The sequence below is a fragment of the Phyllostomus discolor genome, chromosome 1 (genome assembly GCF_004126475.2).
Source record: "Phyllostomus discolor isolate MPI-MPIP mPhyDis1 chromosome 1, mPhyDis1.pri.v3, whole genome shotgun sequence".
NCBI lineage: Eukaryota > Metazoa > Chordata > Mammalia > Chiroptera > Phyllostomidae > Phyllostomus > Phyllostomus discolor.
This window is the reverse complement of record NC_040903.2, coordinates 2,645,793-2,661,682: the sequence shown is the minus strand read 5'-3', so window position 1 is coordinate 2,661,682 and position 15,890 is coordinate 2,645,793. Positions and strand designations below refer to the sequence as shown.

At 66.1% G+C, this 15,890-nt stretch overlaps 1 protein-coding gene and 1 long non-coding RNA gene across 6 annotated transcripts in view; both read left to right on the top strand.

The window, feature by feature from the left end:
• LOC114492888 (TBC1 domain family member 14) overlaps window positions 1-15,890 on the top strand; it is a 69,148-nt gene that overhangs the window by 26,081 nt on the left and 27,177 nt on the right. For 4 of the 5 annotated variants that reach the window (XM_036018571.1, XM_036018568.1, XM_036018561.1 and 1 more), the window contains exon 3: window positions 8,260-8,380. In XM_036018571.1, the coding sequence (XP_035874464.1) occupies window positions 8,260-8,380 (121 nt within the window). Of the gene's footprint in view, window positions 1-2,815; window positions 3,000-8,259; window positions 8,381-15,890 lie in introns of those variants that run through there. The other variant, XM_028507506.2, reaches the window with a different exon arrangement.
• Window positions 10,878-15,435, top strand: LOC118498984. Its single transcript, XR_004901488.1, has 3 exons — window positions 10,878-11,059; window positions 11,895-11,903; window positions 15,424-15,435. It is a non-coding gene; the product is annotated as an uncharacterized LOC118498984 (long non-coding RNA).

Sequence of the window (15,890 nt, the reverse complement as noted above, 5' to 3'; positions counted from 1 at the left end):
CGTCTGCAGGAGACCCCCAGGGGCCGTGCCGCACTCGGGACCCGGGGCGCGCCCCGGACCCTGCCCGTCGGTGCAGGCGCACGGGCCCGAGGGCGTTCCAGGGCTAGTTAATGAGTGACCAGTCAGTGCAGCCCTGTCCCCGGGCTTCCTGCCAGGCCTCGGGGTGCCGGGGACAAGTGGGACACACCCGGTGTGGTGGGCGGGGACATGGGAGTCATGAAAACGCAGGACCCGGCTCCCTGCCAGGGACGCGCGGAAAGCGCCCTGGATGGGCATGACGTGTGACTTTCAGGCGGTTTCACGGTGGCATTTGTGAATGCCTACAGTGGGTGGCAGCTAATGCCCTCCGTGTGCAGACCCCGGATCCTGGGGACCGTGCTAAATTCAGCTGTTCTCCTGGCCTGTCTGTGGGCTCTTTCGGACTTTCTGGGTGGAAGGTCACCTGTGTGTGAACGTGTTGGTTTGTAGTCCTCCCCCCTCGCCTGGTTCCCTGCCTTTTCTGCTGCGCATCGAGGGCCTCCCGTGAGGCTGGCCGGGGCTGCGTCTGGCCCCGGCCCCTGGGGAGCTCTCCCGCCCCGTGCCATCCACGCGTGCCGGCCGGTTCCTCCTGTGTCAGATCCCTGACCTCGTGTGGACACCTTTGACCGGGTTAAGGAGGTGCCTTCCGTTGCTAGTTTCGTGACTGGAAAAGATCACAGCTGTGCTGCGTTTCGCCAGGCGCCCTTTCTCTGCGTCTCTGGGTTGTGTTTTCCCGTTTGCCTCTGCGGGGACTGACGCTGTGCCTCCCCCAAGGTGAGCGCGCGACTCCGCACCCTAGGGCGACCCCAGGTCGCTCCTGCCGCAGCGCCCGCCCGACTCCGCCGCCGGGCTGGCTCTGCCACTGTGCGGCTTGCGGCTGTCCCGTCTGGGACCGGCCTTCCTCACGCCGTCTGTGCCAGGCTGGGCATCAGGGTGAGGCGGGCCTGGGACCCGGGCTCCGGGGTGTCCGCCCGCGTCTTCTCAGCAAGACCTTTCCCTGGGCCTGCGCGGACCCCCCACGTGCTGAAGCACTGGAGGTCGGGTTGTTGCACGCGCGTTGAAGAAGCAGAGGCCTTCACGGGGAGGTCAGAAACGGGGGGGCGGGGCAGGGGCGTGCACACTCCCAGAGTCTGCCAGCGACTCCGGACGGGGAGCCGGACAGGCCTGGGTGGCGAGTGTGTTCTTGTCGGGCCACGCCCCTGTGTGCTCCCCGCACGGCCTGACACACGTGCCCCGGGGTGGGGAGGGAGGGGCAGCAGTTCTGTCCTCCGGGAGAGTTCATGCGTCCCTCCTCGGATGTCCGGGACAACGCGTCAGTGAGGCCGTCCGAGCCGGAGCTCTTGGGGGCGCGTCTGACGGTCAGTGTGTCTGGAGACCGCTTTGCTCGGGGTGATGCCGTGAGGACTGCGGGGTGAGGGAGCGCGTGCAGGGCTCGGGGACGCGCACCCGTAGGTGCTGCAGTGCGGGGAGGACACGGGTGCCCCGAGGCGGGCGGAGGGCGCGGCACCGTGTGGACGGCTCTGCCTGCCCTGCGCCCTGAGGGGTGGCCATGCGGCTCTGGCCCCTCGGGAAGTCCGAAGCGGTCAGACGAGCGCTTGTCCAGGTGGAGCCGGCAGCAGCTGGCGGGAGGGCTCCTGAAATCGGGGCTGCTGCCCCCCACGCCCCCCCCGCCAGGGTCTCACCCGGGTGCCTGGGTGCGTCTCGGGAGCCGGTGTTTCCCGCCCGCTCCCAGGCGATGCCGCCTCTCGTCCAGACGCTGTACTTCGGGGTCTGCGGCCTCGGTGTGGTCACTGCTCGCCCCGCCCGTGCCGGCTGCTCTGGGGCGAGACCTCGCGGGTTTGCTCGTCGGCCCAGGGCTCCACGCACACCAGGTGCCTGTGCCGCTCCCGGGCCCTGTGGCCCCCGCTTGCTCGTCCTGCTTTTTGTAGTTGCGACAGGAAGAACGTGTGCAGTTTTGGTTCTTTGTTTTTTGTTTTAGTGACACGGAAATTTGTGAAGTAAAATTTCCGTCTTGGCCCCTTGCCCCCTCCCCTTGCCAGAAGTGGCTGTCTCCCGGCCGTCTCCCGTGGGCCGTCTCCCGTGGGCCGTCATCTCTCATGGGCCGTCTCCGGTCAGGCCTCTGTGCGGCTGCAGCCGCAGCGGCGGGCGGTCTTCTTGGGCTGCAGCGGCGATGGGGCTGGTGGTCGGAGGACCCGGGCCGGGTGGAGCTGGTTTCGCCGTGGGCTCCTCGTTGTTGGCCCAGGAGGGCGTGGCGCTGCCCGACGGGCGGGGAGCCGACCTGTAGTAACCCCTGTGGGTGTGCAGTGGGGTCAGGCGTGTTGACCTTGAGGTCAGTGTTTGGTCTCGTCCTTGAGGAGTGAGTTCTCCACGGTGTTTTCGGTCGGAGCAGGGGCGTGCCTGGTGGTGGCCCTGACGCCGGGGTTGGGTGGGGGCTTCCGTGGCCCTGTTCGTGACTCACCTGGGAGCTGCCCTCTTCCTCACAAGGGGCAGTGTCTGCCACGCAGGAGATGCTCTGTTGTGGCAGATGTGGCTTCATCTGTCTTCCCAGACAGAAGTGCCGTGGGTTCTGTGGCCCCGTGGCTGAGCCTGGGTTGTGTGTGGCTCTGTGTCTCTGCAGGGCGAGGAGGCGTGGGGTGGAGCTGTGCCGAACCCCCAAATCGGCCGGTCGCTCCCGGGTTACTTCCCGGACTGCCCGCCCTCCTCCCTCCCTCCTTCCCTCCCTGGGACTGGGGTGGAGGCAGAGCCCTGCCTGCCCAGCCCCGCCTCTCCCGCCGGTCCGTCCGGCGCACCTTGAACTTCCAGGTGACTCGGGAGCTCCGCTCTGAAGGGCGTCCAGTCCATGGGGCTCCCCGGGGCCTGTGGCTGCCGCTCGCCGGGAACGCGGCGAGGGGAGAGGGAGCGCGCCCGCGGCCAGCCTGGCAGAGCTGCGGGGCCGCCGTAGCCGTGATGTCTGTCTCCTCTGTGCTCCTGTTCATGGACAGGTGGGTGGTCGCCGCCTGGCCTTTTCTTGCTCTTGTAACTGGGGAGGAAACTGGGGACGAAACTGGGGCCAGGCGTTCCGGTGTGTGTGGAGGTCGTGGGCCCCGCCCCGGCCCTGGGCAGAGCTGCTCCCTGGGGTGCTTCTCGGGTGGGTGGGTGTGGCCCCGCGTCCCAGCCAGGCTCCCGCGCGCCGCCGGGAGCTCCAGGGCGTGTGCTCGGGCCGCGGGTGCTGTTCGCGCCTGCTCCCCCGCCGGTGACTGTTAGCTCTGTTTGCGGGGTCACCTTCTTGGCCTCACGTGCCGCTTGGGGCCCACATTCCCAAGGAGCAGCGGCCCCGTGGGTCTGCGGCTCCTGACGCTCCAGCTGCGTGTGGGCGGGGGCTTGGGGCACGGCCTCGGCAGCAGCCCACAGGGCCCCCCCGGGGCGCGGGCTCCTCCGCCCCGCACAGAGGCTCGCCTTGCAGAGCGCCGTCCCGCCTCCCGTGCCCCGGGGCAGGGTCGGACGGGCGGGGGGGGGGGGGGGGGGCTGCCGGGGCCGTGAAGCCTGGCGGCGTTCTCGGGGTGCAGGCGGGGCGGGGGGGGGAGCCGGGAAGGGGTTTGGAAGCACCACTCGAGAGCCTTGTCCCCTCGGCCCCGGGGAGCGCCGGCGTGTGTGTGTGTGTGTGTGTGTGTGTGTGTGTGTGTGTCCCTGCAGGAGTCGGCCCCCGCCCTCCCCGGGCCTGGCCCCGTCCGCACGCTGGTGGCTCTGGCGCCCCCCGTGCAAAGCTGCCCCACACGTGCAGTGTCCGTGAGTCGCGCGTGTGGGGGCCCGAGGGGCCGGGCAGGTGGTCCGTGGCTACAGCTCGGGAAACGGGGGAGGAGGCACCCCCGTCCCCGTGGGACTGGGTGCGGTGAGTCCCCATTCACTCCTGATGGTGTCGCCGCAGCTGCCGCCAGCGAGGGGAGGGCGAGGAAGAGTGGGGGCCCGGGGAGCTCCCTGGGCCGCGGCTCAGGTGCAGGTGGGCCAAAGGAGGGGCCTTCGGAGCGTCATTGCTCAAGACCCAGAGGTGGTGAGCCGTCCCCGCCGAGGGGCGGGGGCTGGAGGAACCGGCTCTGCAGGCCCGGCCGGGGACTGCTTCCCGGCCCTCGCCCCAGACTGCGGTCTGACTCGGCCCGGCCCCGCGTGGGTGAGCGGTGGGTCTCTGGGCGGGGCTCCTGACCTCCTCTGTTCTGCGTCGGCAGGGATGATTCTCGTGGGGTGCCTGTGAGGGCCCCCCAGAAGCGTGCATCGAGTACGTTGGAGTGTTTCCCCGCACGCCAGGCGCTGTTCTAGACTAGAGGCGCCCAGCGAGTCCGAGAGAGGGCAGAGTGGGTCCTCGCGTAGCCTGTCCTCGGGTCTGCGTCCTGCAGCGGAACGAGTGACCGAGCGGTCTCACCGAGGCCTCCCGCCATCTGCAGGGCGAAGCCCTGGCTTCTCAGTAGGGTGATGACAGACCAGGCCGTTCCTGGGGACCAGCTGTGCTCCCCTCCCGGGCGCTCCCTCCCAGCGGGAGGGGAGCGACAAGCGGGCAGTGTCCAGGCTGCTGCGCGGTGGCTGCGCCTGGGCCCGCGCCACCCCGGCCCAGCACCTCCTGTCCCGTTCTCAGCAGGGAGCACAGGAACCTGCTCCCGAGTCGCCTGTCGACCTTGGGCGAGCCCGCAGGTTCAGCCGGTGGGGGCGGGGCTGAAAGGACAGCCAGCAGCAGCCTGTGCCGCGAGCACTGGGCCCCTGGGCCCCGGGGTCGGCAACCACACAGACGGGGTTGGGCTCGTGGCGTCGCTGGCGCTTGCCCTTCAGGACCCTCGCCTGGGCCTGGTTCCAAGGTCACGGTCAGACACGACGGAGGTTCTGTTCCCCTTGCAGAGGGCTCCCCCAGACTGAGAGCTCCGTGAACCCCGATTCCCTTCCCCCCGCCCCAACAGGTGGCAGCGGTGCCGCAGCCGCAGGGGTTTTCTCGGGGCAGGTCGACGCCCCAGCCCGTGGGGCCGAGCCCCGTGTGGGGTGGGCCCAGTTTTAGGGGGGGCTCGCACTGAGGGGGGCGCCAGCCTGCGGCTTCCCGCAGCTTTGCCCTCTGAAGGTTCGTTCGGGCTCCCCCTTGCGGCCTTGCCCTCTGGCAGGAGAAGGGGGGTTGGGGGAGCCCACGTGCCCTTGCCTGGTGGCGGCAGCGCTGGCTCTGCGTGCCTGGAGGCTGCCAGCGTCGTGTTCTTCCCCCGTGTGTGTGTGTGGGGAGGGGGGGGGCTGCCGAAGCCGGTGGGCCGTGTCCAGGGGCAGACTCTGTGTGCCGCCAGCGCCCGACCAGCAGCCCTGCCAGGGCCGGGGCTCAGTCCCCCATGGGTGACCTCGGAACTTGCCTAGCTTCTGAGCCAGTCTCCCCGGGACACTGCCTCTCACACCCTGCCCCGGTTTCCCTGGCGACGGGCAGGCGTCCACTCTGCAGAGCTGGCGCACAGGTGTCGGCCACCGGGCTGAGAGGGCGGAGGGACCGGGGAGGTCTCTGCGGGGCACGCCTTCACGGGGGACGCCCTCACACGCGACGCCCTCACGAGGGGACACCGTCGCAGGGCGGCTCCCCCACGGCCCCTGCTCGGCAGTGCACTTGGGACCGTGCGGAGGCCCCATGCACCGTGGGTGCGCGGGGCCGGCCACCAGTCTGTCTGGTTGTCTCCTCACAGCGGCCCTCGTGGCGCCGGGCGGTCTCTAACCCCACTCACAGCGCTTCTGTGGGAGCGCATCGTGACAGCTGTCCTGCTGCGTGCTTCTGAAAACTTACAAAACTGGTGGATTTTTGTGCAGTCATTTAAATATTGAAGATGGAAGAAAATACACAACATTTTTGGTGCATTGTAAATAGCTTTATTGCTTCAGGAAAAATAAACGAGCAACCGATACGCACAGAAACACGTACGCAGTAAATGCGCGGAGCGGGTGCCGTGGCTGATCAGACGCGTCAGCAGCTGTGTGGGAGGCTCGTGCTGCAGGTTCCCCCGCGGACGCCACTCCGCGGTCGGGCGGGGCAGGTGACGTTGGCAGCGGTCACGCCGAGACGTCGAGAGCGGTCGGCGCTCCACTGCGCGGGAGAGAGCCGACAGACTCAAATGATCCAAACCAGTCAGTTACCGGTGAAAGTGAGAAATGTGTTTATTTCACAGAAAAAACCGAACAGACTCTTCGGCCAGCCCAGTACTTGCACCGCTGAGTACACGCGCTGTCGTCACTGGGCTCTTCCAGAGGACCCACGCCCCGCGCAGGGGCGCGTCACGGGCGCGTCACGGGCGAGCTCCCGCGTGCTCCCTGCGGCCTCTTGCTGGTGCGCGTGCTTCCGCCCAGCGCAGTAGGAGCTCCTGAACTCGCTGCCGCCGGGCGCTCCTAGGCTCCTGTAGAGAAACCGGGCGCAGTTTGGGGGCTAGATGCGAGGGGACTGGTGCAGAAGCATTTCATTGTCACTGACAGGCAGTCCTCCGTTCTCCCCGGTTTTCAAACCGTCAGCCTGTGTCAGGGGGCGGCGCCTCTGTGTGGCTCCAGACGGGAAAGGTGCCGGGGAGGAGCGCATGGGGTCGGGCTCCCCTCCTGCCGCGGGCTGCCGTGCCCTCTCAGCTCTGGGGGGCGGGGCCGATCGCTGGGGGGAGAGGAGAGGGCCGTGGCGTCGGCAGAGGCCGTGGGCAGGCTGCAGGGCCGGGGCTGGGGGCCCGGTGGCCAGCTCCTGGAGCCAGCTCTCAGGGGTGTGCCTGCTGCCCTGAAGAGGAACGGCCTCGGGCACTGGAAGAGGCCGTCGGAGGTGCCGTGCCCCTCGCCCTGGAAGGCACCCCGGTTCCCCAAGAACGAGGGCCTTCTCTGACCGGCCACCCGCAGCTCCCAGGGCCGGGAAACCTAGCGCCAGCCCCAGGCCGTTTTCCAGCCCGTGCTCTGGGCTCCCGTTCTGCCGAGTGCCTGGTAATCCCCCAGCTCCCCCCACGGTCCGGGCTGTGGTCCCGGCTGTGGTCCGGGCTGTGGTCCGGGTGCACCCACCGCCTTTCCCAGCTGGGTCTCCTTAGCTGGCTTGCAACCCGGGGCAGCCCTGCTGCCTGGCCTAGCCTCGTGTGATGCCGGGGTTTGCGGAGTCTGGACTTGCCGTGCCGTGGCTCGGCCCTCGGTCTGGGCGTGTCTGCGTGTCCCGGGGGTGCGAGTCCGGGTGCGATTTTGGGCAGCGGCGTGCGCCGTCTCTCCCGTCGTCAGAGACGCCAGCGCGGACCCCTCGGGCGAGGAGGCTCCCTGCTGTGGGACGGCTGTGTTTGCCGCGGTGATTAACAAGCGACCTGCGGGGGACGCTCTCAGACTGTGAGATCGATTCCCGGGGCTCCTCCCGCTGGCCTCCCGCCCTGTTGGTTCCTCTCCGTTTGCCTGCCTCCCGAGGGCTCATGCAACTCTGCGGTGGGCCGCGGGTTGTCACCCCTGTTCTCATTGTCTGTGGTGCTGATGGCACCGCTCCCGACCTCGCCGGCGGGAGCCCCCACACCCGCAGCCGCTCCCCCAGCCCTCGGCGTACCCTCCCCCTCTCCGCACCGGGCTGCTGCTCGCGGCGTCCTGCCGGCGGCCCTGGAGACCTCTGGTCTTTACCGAGGGCGCCGGCGCAGTGCATTTCAGAGCCTCCCCTGTGCCGCCCTCGGGGACCGTCTGTGGGGTTTGGGGCACGAGTCTACGTGTTGCTGGGAGAGAAGACCTCGTGACAGTCCCGTGGGGCTGCCTTTCCGTGACACCCAGGGACGCCGTGAACAGGCGATGCGGGTCCACCTCACAGGCGGTCTGCGCGGAGCCCGAGGTGGTGCACGGACGCAGCTGTTCCCCGAGCACCGCCGCCGCCGTGTGCCGTGGCCTCAGCTCCTGCAGGGGCCCTGGTCGGGGGCGGCGCGGGTCCGAGTCACACCGCCAGCGCGGGCCGAGCCGGAGCTCCGCTCGCCGGGGTCTGCCTGCCTTCGGAGCTCCCTCCTTCTGGAGGCGTGCTTCGTCATGATGTATCACGTTTCTTTAAACTAAAGGGCTTGTACAGGTAGCAGCGAGGGACAGAAAGCTTCTTTGGGGTGTAAGCTCCTTTGCCTGCTGCCTGGTTCTGTGTCCGTGTGAACATCGAGTCTGAAGAGCTACGGTGTGTGGTCTGCCCCGGCGCCCTCCCGCGGGAAGTGGGCGTGTGCTCGCGCGAGGGGGCCGGGGCTGCCCTGCTGTCTCTGTGCGCACCGGGAATGCCCTAACCGTGTCGTTTCTCTCCTGTAGGAACTTGCTTGCTAGAAAACAAAATGCAAGACTTGACAGACACAGTGACTTGGGATGGAAGTTGTTTGGAAAAATGCCGCTCCGCGAGAATGCTCAGAAAGAGCCAAAGAGAATGCAAAAGGTATACGCGACGAAAACCGCAGAAACGTGCTGTGCGGCATATGTGTTTGACGCTTGCAAAAGTGACTGTTTTTGAGGCTTTGCACCTGGGAAACTATTAATTTGCATGCCAAGTTGCTAACACTCAAGTCTGTCTTCAGAACGTGGGTGACTTTAACTTTTCTCACTTCTTAACAGTTTGTAACGTGCACACAGGGGAGCTCAGTTGCGAAAGCCGGCCTTCGGGTATTTATAACGATTTAATTTAACCAGTGTCCGGTTACAGTTGCAAGTGTGATGACTGCTCATTTTTGTGGATTGTGTTTGACACTGAAGCATGCTCCTTCTCCCGTCCCATGAGCTCCGGGAATGGATCCTCCTCCCGGGGCAGCTCTGGCCGGGAAGGCCGCCGTCCGCCTGGCCGCAGGGGCCTCTTCCCCTCGCTGGCTCCGAGGCTGCCTGCCTGAGGCTGGGGAGGGGCGGGGTTCGGGGCCCGGCCAGGGCTGCCGTGTCTCCCCACCACCAGCCCCGTGGAGGGGAGAAGCCAGCTGTCGGGGGCACGTGCTGGTCTCCCCAAGGAAGGGCTCCTGCAAAGACACAGCGAGCCCGGGGCTGCTGGTTCTCGCCCCCGGCCTCCTGGCCGTCGTGATGGCGTGCTGTCTGCCCGGGACGGGGCCTGCCCATGCCTTGCCCCTACACCTTGGCCCCCACCCCGCCCCCAGTTTTGTGCTCAGTGGTAAGTGTTCAGTGAGCACGCGAGGACCGACTGCCGCGGGCCCGTGTGCTCTGCACGGGGGTCAGAGAGATGACACGGCGCCTGTGCTGAGCCTGCCGTTGGGGCAGACAGGATTCTGGGGCGGGCGCGGGAGGGCGCCCAGGGGACGGGGTGTGAGGGTGTGCCGGAGAGTGAACCGTGCTGGGGGCGGGCGCGTGCCCAGTGACTGCTGTGCGCCAGCGTGGAGTCAGTGCTGCGGCTTCTAGAGCACCTGAAACTCGCAGCCACCCACCGCACGAAGAACACGCTGTTACTGCCCTCGCCGTACCAGAGCAGCACCGAGACGCAGGCCGAGTCGCCTGTGCAGCCGGCGGGTGGCAGAGCCGGAGTTCGGCCTGGCCGTGGGGCCCCACTGCCGCTCTGTCTCTCTGCTGGAAGCAGCAGCAGGGGCCCGGGAGGCAGGGCGAGGGGCTCCCGGGGCCCGGGTGGGGCGGTGGGATGTGTCTGCTGGCTCTGACCTGAGGGCTCTGACCCGCGTGCAGAACGGCGCGGCCACCTGGCACGGGCGTGGCTCTCGGACCCTCCCCGGGCAGAGTGGTGTCTGGCTCAGCACCGTGGCAGCTGTGGGGTCCCGGAGCGTGGCCCCTCGGAGGGTCACCCGTGTGAGACCTGGGCACTGAGCGTGTGGTGTGCGGGGCGAGGCAGGGAGTGCGCGCCGCGGTTCCGGCCTGCGCACCCGGGGGGACGTGAGCCGGGTCCACGCCGTGTCAGACGGAGCCCCTCTTGGACTCGTCTGGAGGAGTGTCTGGGCCCCGGGACTCACAAAGCGGGCCGGGTCGCAGCGCGCCCCGGCAGGCCGATGTGTGTACGTTTGCACCCCTTCTTGCGTAGGCTTCTTGAAGTGGGATGGAATTAAAGCTCGATGATGGGTTTGTTTGCAAAGCTCAGTGACGAATTTCTTAGGACACGTAAGTAGGTAAGCGGTTAAAATATTTTGAAAGAAATCCATACTTTCCAGAAAATAATTATCACACTAAATAGATTTTCCCCGTGGCTCTTAACACCCCTTGCCACGTGTTTGAATCTCTTTGCTGTCTGTTCTGTACGTTTGTTCAGAGGCGAGCGTGCGTGTGCTCTCGGGCCGCGAGGGTCTGTTGCCGCCGCCGCTGCCTGTGCGGTGACACGACACCGCCGAGACGAGGGCCGCCCGGCCTCTGCCTCGGCCATGAATAATGAAGGAGCCACACAGCCCTGCTGTGCCCTGCCTGCCTGTGCGCGGTGTCTCTGGCTCTCTCCCCTCCCTCCCTCCCTTCCTCCCTCTCCTCCTCCCACAAGCTGGCAAGGCCCGAGGGGGGTCCGGAGCCAGGGGCCTGCCGCTGTCGGGGGCTCCCGGGCACCAGGCGCAGGCTGGTGCTGCCACAGGGGTCGGCCCACATGCTCCAGAGGGCCTGAGCGCCCGGGCACGTGGCCCCAAGTGGTGATGGCAGCTCCGGGTGGCGCGGCAGCCTCAGTGCGGCGTTCAGGAAGCAGATCCCTCTCCCTTTCTTCTGGAACATTCTTGTCGCTGGAGAGAAGCAGCGTCCCGCCGCAGTTTCAGAGCGGGGACTCCGGGGTCCGCACCAGGGCTCCCGCCCCTGCTCTGGCGCACTGTGGCCGTGTGGCCTGGGGCATGTTACCTGTGAAATCTGGGGAAAACTGTGTACGTGTGTATCTAGGTATGTATGCATACAAACACACACACGGCAGCAGTTTTTAGGAAGTTTTGAAATGTTACTTTCGGTTATCTTTTAGAATTTTGTAAAAATTTTGAAAAGTACGTTATTTTCTACGAGCTTACGTTAAGATTTCCGGGAGATTTTCCTAATAGGGCGAATAAAAGTGACCCAGGACAGCTGTGTGGGTCACCTGGGGCGGGGGTCCTCCGAGTGAGGCCCCCAGACTGACGTCGTCGCCACCTGGGCGTTTGTTGGAGACACGAGTTAACAGGTGGCCGGACAGGCACCGGAGCCGGGGCCCGACGCACTGCGTCCCGGCAAGTGCCCGGGGTCCTGACCCCCGCGGAGGCGCGGAGCTGCTGCCGTGCGGGAAGGGCGCATCGGCGGCTGGAGGACAACAGCCGTGTCTGCCAGAGTAGGTGACAGGAAGGGCCGGCCTGGGCGGGCACACATCCCGGCAGGTGCACGAGAACCGTCGCACTTGTGAGAGCACGGACGGGAGACCGGTGTGGTGGCGACGCTGTCCCCAGCGCGGTCCTGGGCCTCGTGGGACGGGAGGGGCCGCCTTCCTTGGGCTGCACCGTCCTCTCGTTGTTCCACAGACTGAGCCGCCGTGTGGTCCACCCCGGGGCTGTGACGAAGGCACAACTTACTTGGCTTCTGCCCCTGTTGGAGCTTAACCGCGGACGCGGCCTAAACCCAGGACGAGCCAGTGCCGCTGAGACAGTGACAAGCCGCTGTGACAGCGCGGCGCGGGCGAGGGGCGCCGCCGGCCGAGGGGCGTCTCTGCAGCCCTCGGCGTGATTCTCTGCAGTCAGGCTTTGACTGGCTGCCGGCGGTCAGCCCTGCGGCCGTCTCCCAGTCCTCGTCTTGGCCGGCCTCTCCCGGGCCTTCCCGTCTCCCTTGCTGGGAGCCTCTGCGTGTCAGAGGGCCCTCGGCGCTTCTCCTCGCGGTCACCCTCGGAGAGATCCCGGCCGGACGCGAGGCTCACACACACGCCCGCCCCGCCTGCGCTGACACCCGCGTGAGTCTGCCGCCGGGGCCGCGTCCCTGAGCCTCCGACGGAGCCGCCCCTGCGCAGCCCCACGGGGACGGATGGCTCACAGGCATTTCCCGTTGGACGGGTACAGGCCTGGCCTTGGTTTTCTGCCCCCTCTCTGTTGCGCTCGTTCCCGTGGCACCTTTCCTCACCGCGGGGAATGGCAGACGTGGCCCTCGCCCCGCCTGAAGCTGGAGCGCCGCTCTTGGCTGCTTCTCTCCGCCCCGCCCTCCCCCGCAGTCCGACAGGTGTTTCGTTTCTGTCGGGGCTCTGTAGGTGGGGGCTGGCGTGCACTGTCGTTCGGGGGGCAGGGACTGGCTGGGGGACTCTGGCGCCCCGGTGCAGCCAGTGGGGGGCTTGTGGCAGCGAGGTCTCCCGAGCAGCCCCCCGGCCCAGGGAGGTGGGCGCACTGGCCCCCGGGGGCTGGAGATCACGTGGCAGTGCGCGTCCTGCTTGTGTCAGTGCGCAGGTGTGCGTCGGTCAGTGCACAAGTCCTGCTTGTGTCAGTGTGCAGGTGTGCGTCGGTCAGTGCACAAGTCCTGCTTGTGTCAGTGCGCAGGTGTGCGTCGGTCGGGGGTCGGCAAACCAAGAAAAAGTAAACACCTGGAGTCTGTCTGCCCCCAGACGACTACTGTGTGCATTTTGGTGTTTTTCCTTTCAGTAATTTTTCCACTTCCTTTTTTTTTTAAAGATTTTATTTATTTATTTTTAGAGAGAGAAGGGAGGGAGAGAGAGAGAGAGAACATCAATGTGCGGTTGCTGGGGGTCATGGCCTGCAACCCAGGCATGTGCCCTGACTGGGAATCGAACCTGGGACACTTTGGTTCCCAGCCCGTGCTCAATCCACTGAGCTACGCCAGCCAGGGCTTCTTTCTTTTATTTTTTAAAAGGTTTTATTTATTTTATTTTTAGAGAGGGGAAAGGAGGGAGAAAGAGAGGGAGAGAGAAGTATCAGTGTGTTGTTGCATCTTACATGGCCCCCACTGGGGACCCGGCCTGCAACTCAGGCGTGTGCCCTGACTGGGAATTGAACTGGCGACCCTTTGGTTCGCAGCCCTTGCTCAGTCCACTGAGCCACACCAGCCAGGGCTAATTTTTTTAAAGAAGAGACTTCGTAAGTGAAGGTGAGTCTTTGTAACTTGAGTAGGTGTTGGGTGCTCAGGGCCACCGACCTTTGGGGGGGGCTTCAGAGCAGCGTGTGAGCCCTTTCGCCGCTGTGCTGTGTGCACGGACCCGAGAGGCTGGCCCTGTTGCCGGGCAGCGAGGGGGGCAGGACGGTGCGGTCCTGGTCGGCCCCGAGGCAGCCGCCGTGTGGCAGGGATGGGGGGGCGGGGAAGGGCAGGCTCGTGGCCCTCAGTGTCCTGGACAAGCTGCCGCTGCGTGAGCGGGGGTACGTGCCGGGGTTGAAGTTTTACGAAAGCCCAGGGTGTCTCGGGTAGCCTTCTGGAATTTCAGGTCAGCTGTTAGCCGAGAAGAGAGAATCCCAGGAGGGGGCAGATCCAGGACGTCTCGGGGGACCGCTGGTCTTCCCGCGCTCGGGTTCTGCGAGGTAGGGTGCCTAGAAAACCACGAGGCCTCGCCGGCCGCAGAAGGGATGAGCCCGGGTGACCGGTGCGGGCCGCTGGGGCGGGCCTCGGATGGGTCCCAAAGGCAGACGCCGCCTGTCATCGCCTTCGCCCCGTGCACCCTCGGGGGCCGGTCTGAGCGAGCTGGCGGAGGAGAGCAGAGCCCGTCCTGCATGGGGACGGGGGGCGCGCCCCGCTCCGGCTCCCCCAGTGGGCGCAGCTGTGTGTTCGAAAATAGCGCACGGAGCGGCCGTTTGACCGTCTGGAAAAGGGGCAGCGGCAGGCGCATCGGGGAGGGAAACCGGAATTTGAGGCTCCACTGAGTCGACCGAGGTTGCCCTTTTCCCTGTGATACTTCACAGCCCGACTCGGGGCAGCGCCAGGCCCAGGAGCGGGTGTCGGCACGGACAGGGAGAGTGCCAGGGGCTCCCCAGTGGGCTCTGAGGAGCCAGGCGCCCCCACACTTCCCCCCCCCCCCGCGGTCTCTCCCAACCCCCGTGAGCCCTGCCTGCAGGCAGGCTCCTGGCCGCAGGGCAAGGGCTGGCGGGAACCTTCCGCTCCCAGGACAGTGGGGCAGACGCACCCCCGGTGCCGCACCCTCTCCTGCCAGGCGGCCCCGCCGCGGACCCCAGGGCAGGTGTGTTGGGGGGCCAGCGCCTGGAGACCCAGGAAAGGGAGGGGAGGCGGGGGAACTGGTGAGTCCTGAGTCCCGAGGGCCGTGTGAGGAGGAGGAGAGGCTCGGGGAGGCGATCCCTTCAGGTTGTTCTGAGCTCCTGGACTCACTCCCCAGTTGTGGGTGCGTGGGTCCGTGGGCCCAGTGACTTATGTGGACTTGGAGGACTGACCTGGGGACAGAGCCCCGCACAAACCCCAAGTCTGGCCACCGGGCGGGGCACACGTGGGGTGGACTCACCAAGGACAGCAAAGGCTTTGAGAGCTCCACCTTGAACCACAACAAACAAGGCTGGCTGGAACGTGGGTCTGGAATGCAGCTAGGTCACTTGCTTATTGAGACAGAGTATCAGCATTCCCCGGGGTTCAGACAGTATTCACAGTGTCACCTCCCGCAGGAGAAGACAGGCGGCAGGCGGCGGTGCCCAGGTAACCCAGGTGCCGGAACTCCCCCGCTGGTGCTCCAACCAGCGAGGGCGAGTGAGGGGGGGACAGAGTGTGTGGGTGAAGGGGTCGAGGACACGGAGGAGTCCCTACAGACCGTGGCACTGGGAAGCACAGTGACCGAGATAAAGACGGACTGGACGGGCTCAGCAGCAGAGGGGCGGTGACGGCGGAAGAGTGCGCGGACTTGGAGACAGGTCGGCGGCAGTCAGTGTGAAGGGTGCGGAGGGGAAGGTCGGGGAGACGGGAGCCTGCGCAGAGCCTGAGGGGCGTGCGGGGCGAGGTCGGGGCCGGCGTCTGTGTTGCGGAGCTCGAGGAGAGGGGGAGGAGGACGTGGCGCAGGAGAAAAGGGTGAAATCAAGGACGGCCGAGCGAGTGTCGGATCGGACGCGGCAGAGCGCCGCGGCACGTTCGCGGGCGGCCGAGGCCTCGGGGGCGGGGGCGGGGTGGGGGCGGGGGCGGGGCGGCCGGGCCCAGACACGCCCGCGCAGGCACCGGAGTTGCGGGCAGACACTTCGCGGGCGGCCAGGGAAAAACGCGTCACGCGTTGGGGAACACACGGTGGTGACTGATTTTTGTCAGCACGAAATGGAACAGCATTTTTATTTTTAAAAATTTTTAATCTTTTTAAGTTACTGTTTTGGAGTTCTTTCTTTTTTCTTTTTATTGTTGTCAAGTACCGTTGTCTCCATTTTCACCCCACCCGGCCCCCCGCCCCACCCCTTTGGCTCGGCCCACGTGTCCCTCGATGCCCTTCCCCGGCTGTCCCCCGTGGCCCCTCTTCCCCTCCTCTCTGGCTACTGTCGGTTGGTCCTTTTTTCAGTGTCTCTGGTTGCATGTTGCTTGCTTGTTGGTGAAACGGCCTTTTCAAAGTGCTGGAAGAAGAGAACTGTTAACCCAAAGTCCCGTACTTAGCAGAAACGCCGGGGCGTGAGAATGAAATGGTGCTGTTTTCAGACGAGGGAAACGAAGGGGACCTGCGGCCGGCAGATCGGAGCAGATCCCCAGAGGAGGCTCCTCAGCCGGGGTGGCCGCACCCGGGGGTGGGGGGGACGTGGCACCTGGGGAGGAGGGGGAGCAGGAGCGGTCCCCTGGATGAGCTCTGCAGAGGGTCGCTGGCTGAGAGGAGCAGACAGTGGGTGTGGGTGTAACCCACGGGACAGAGGAAGTATTGGGGGGTGTGACGTGCAGGCCCCGCTTCTGCGGTCCCCCGAAGCCGTGAAATGCGGGTTCTGAATAGGCCGGGACACATTCAATGTATTGTAACCCCTAGATCACCTACTCAAGAGAGCCAAAACCCAATGAATTAAAATGGAATTCTAAGTTTAAAAGGCCAAAATCAAGGCAGAAGAAAAAGAAAGGAAACCCAGGAAACAAGTAAG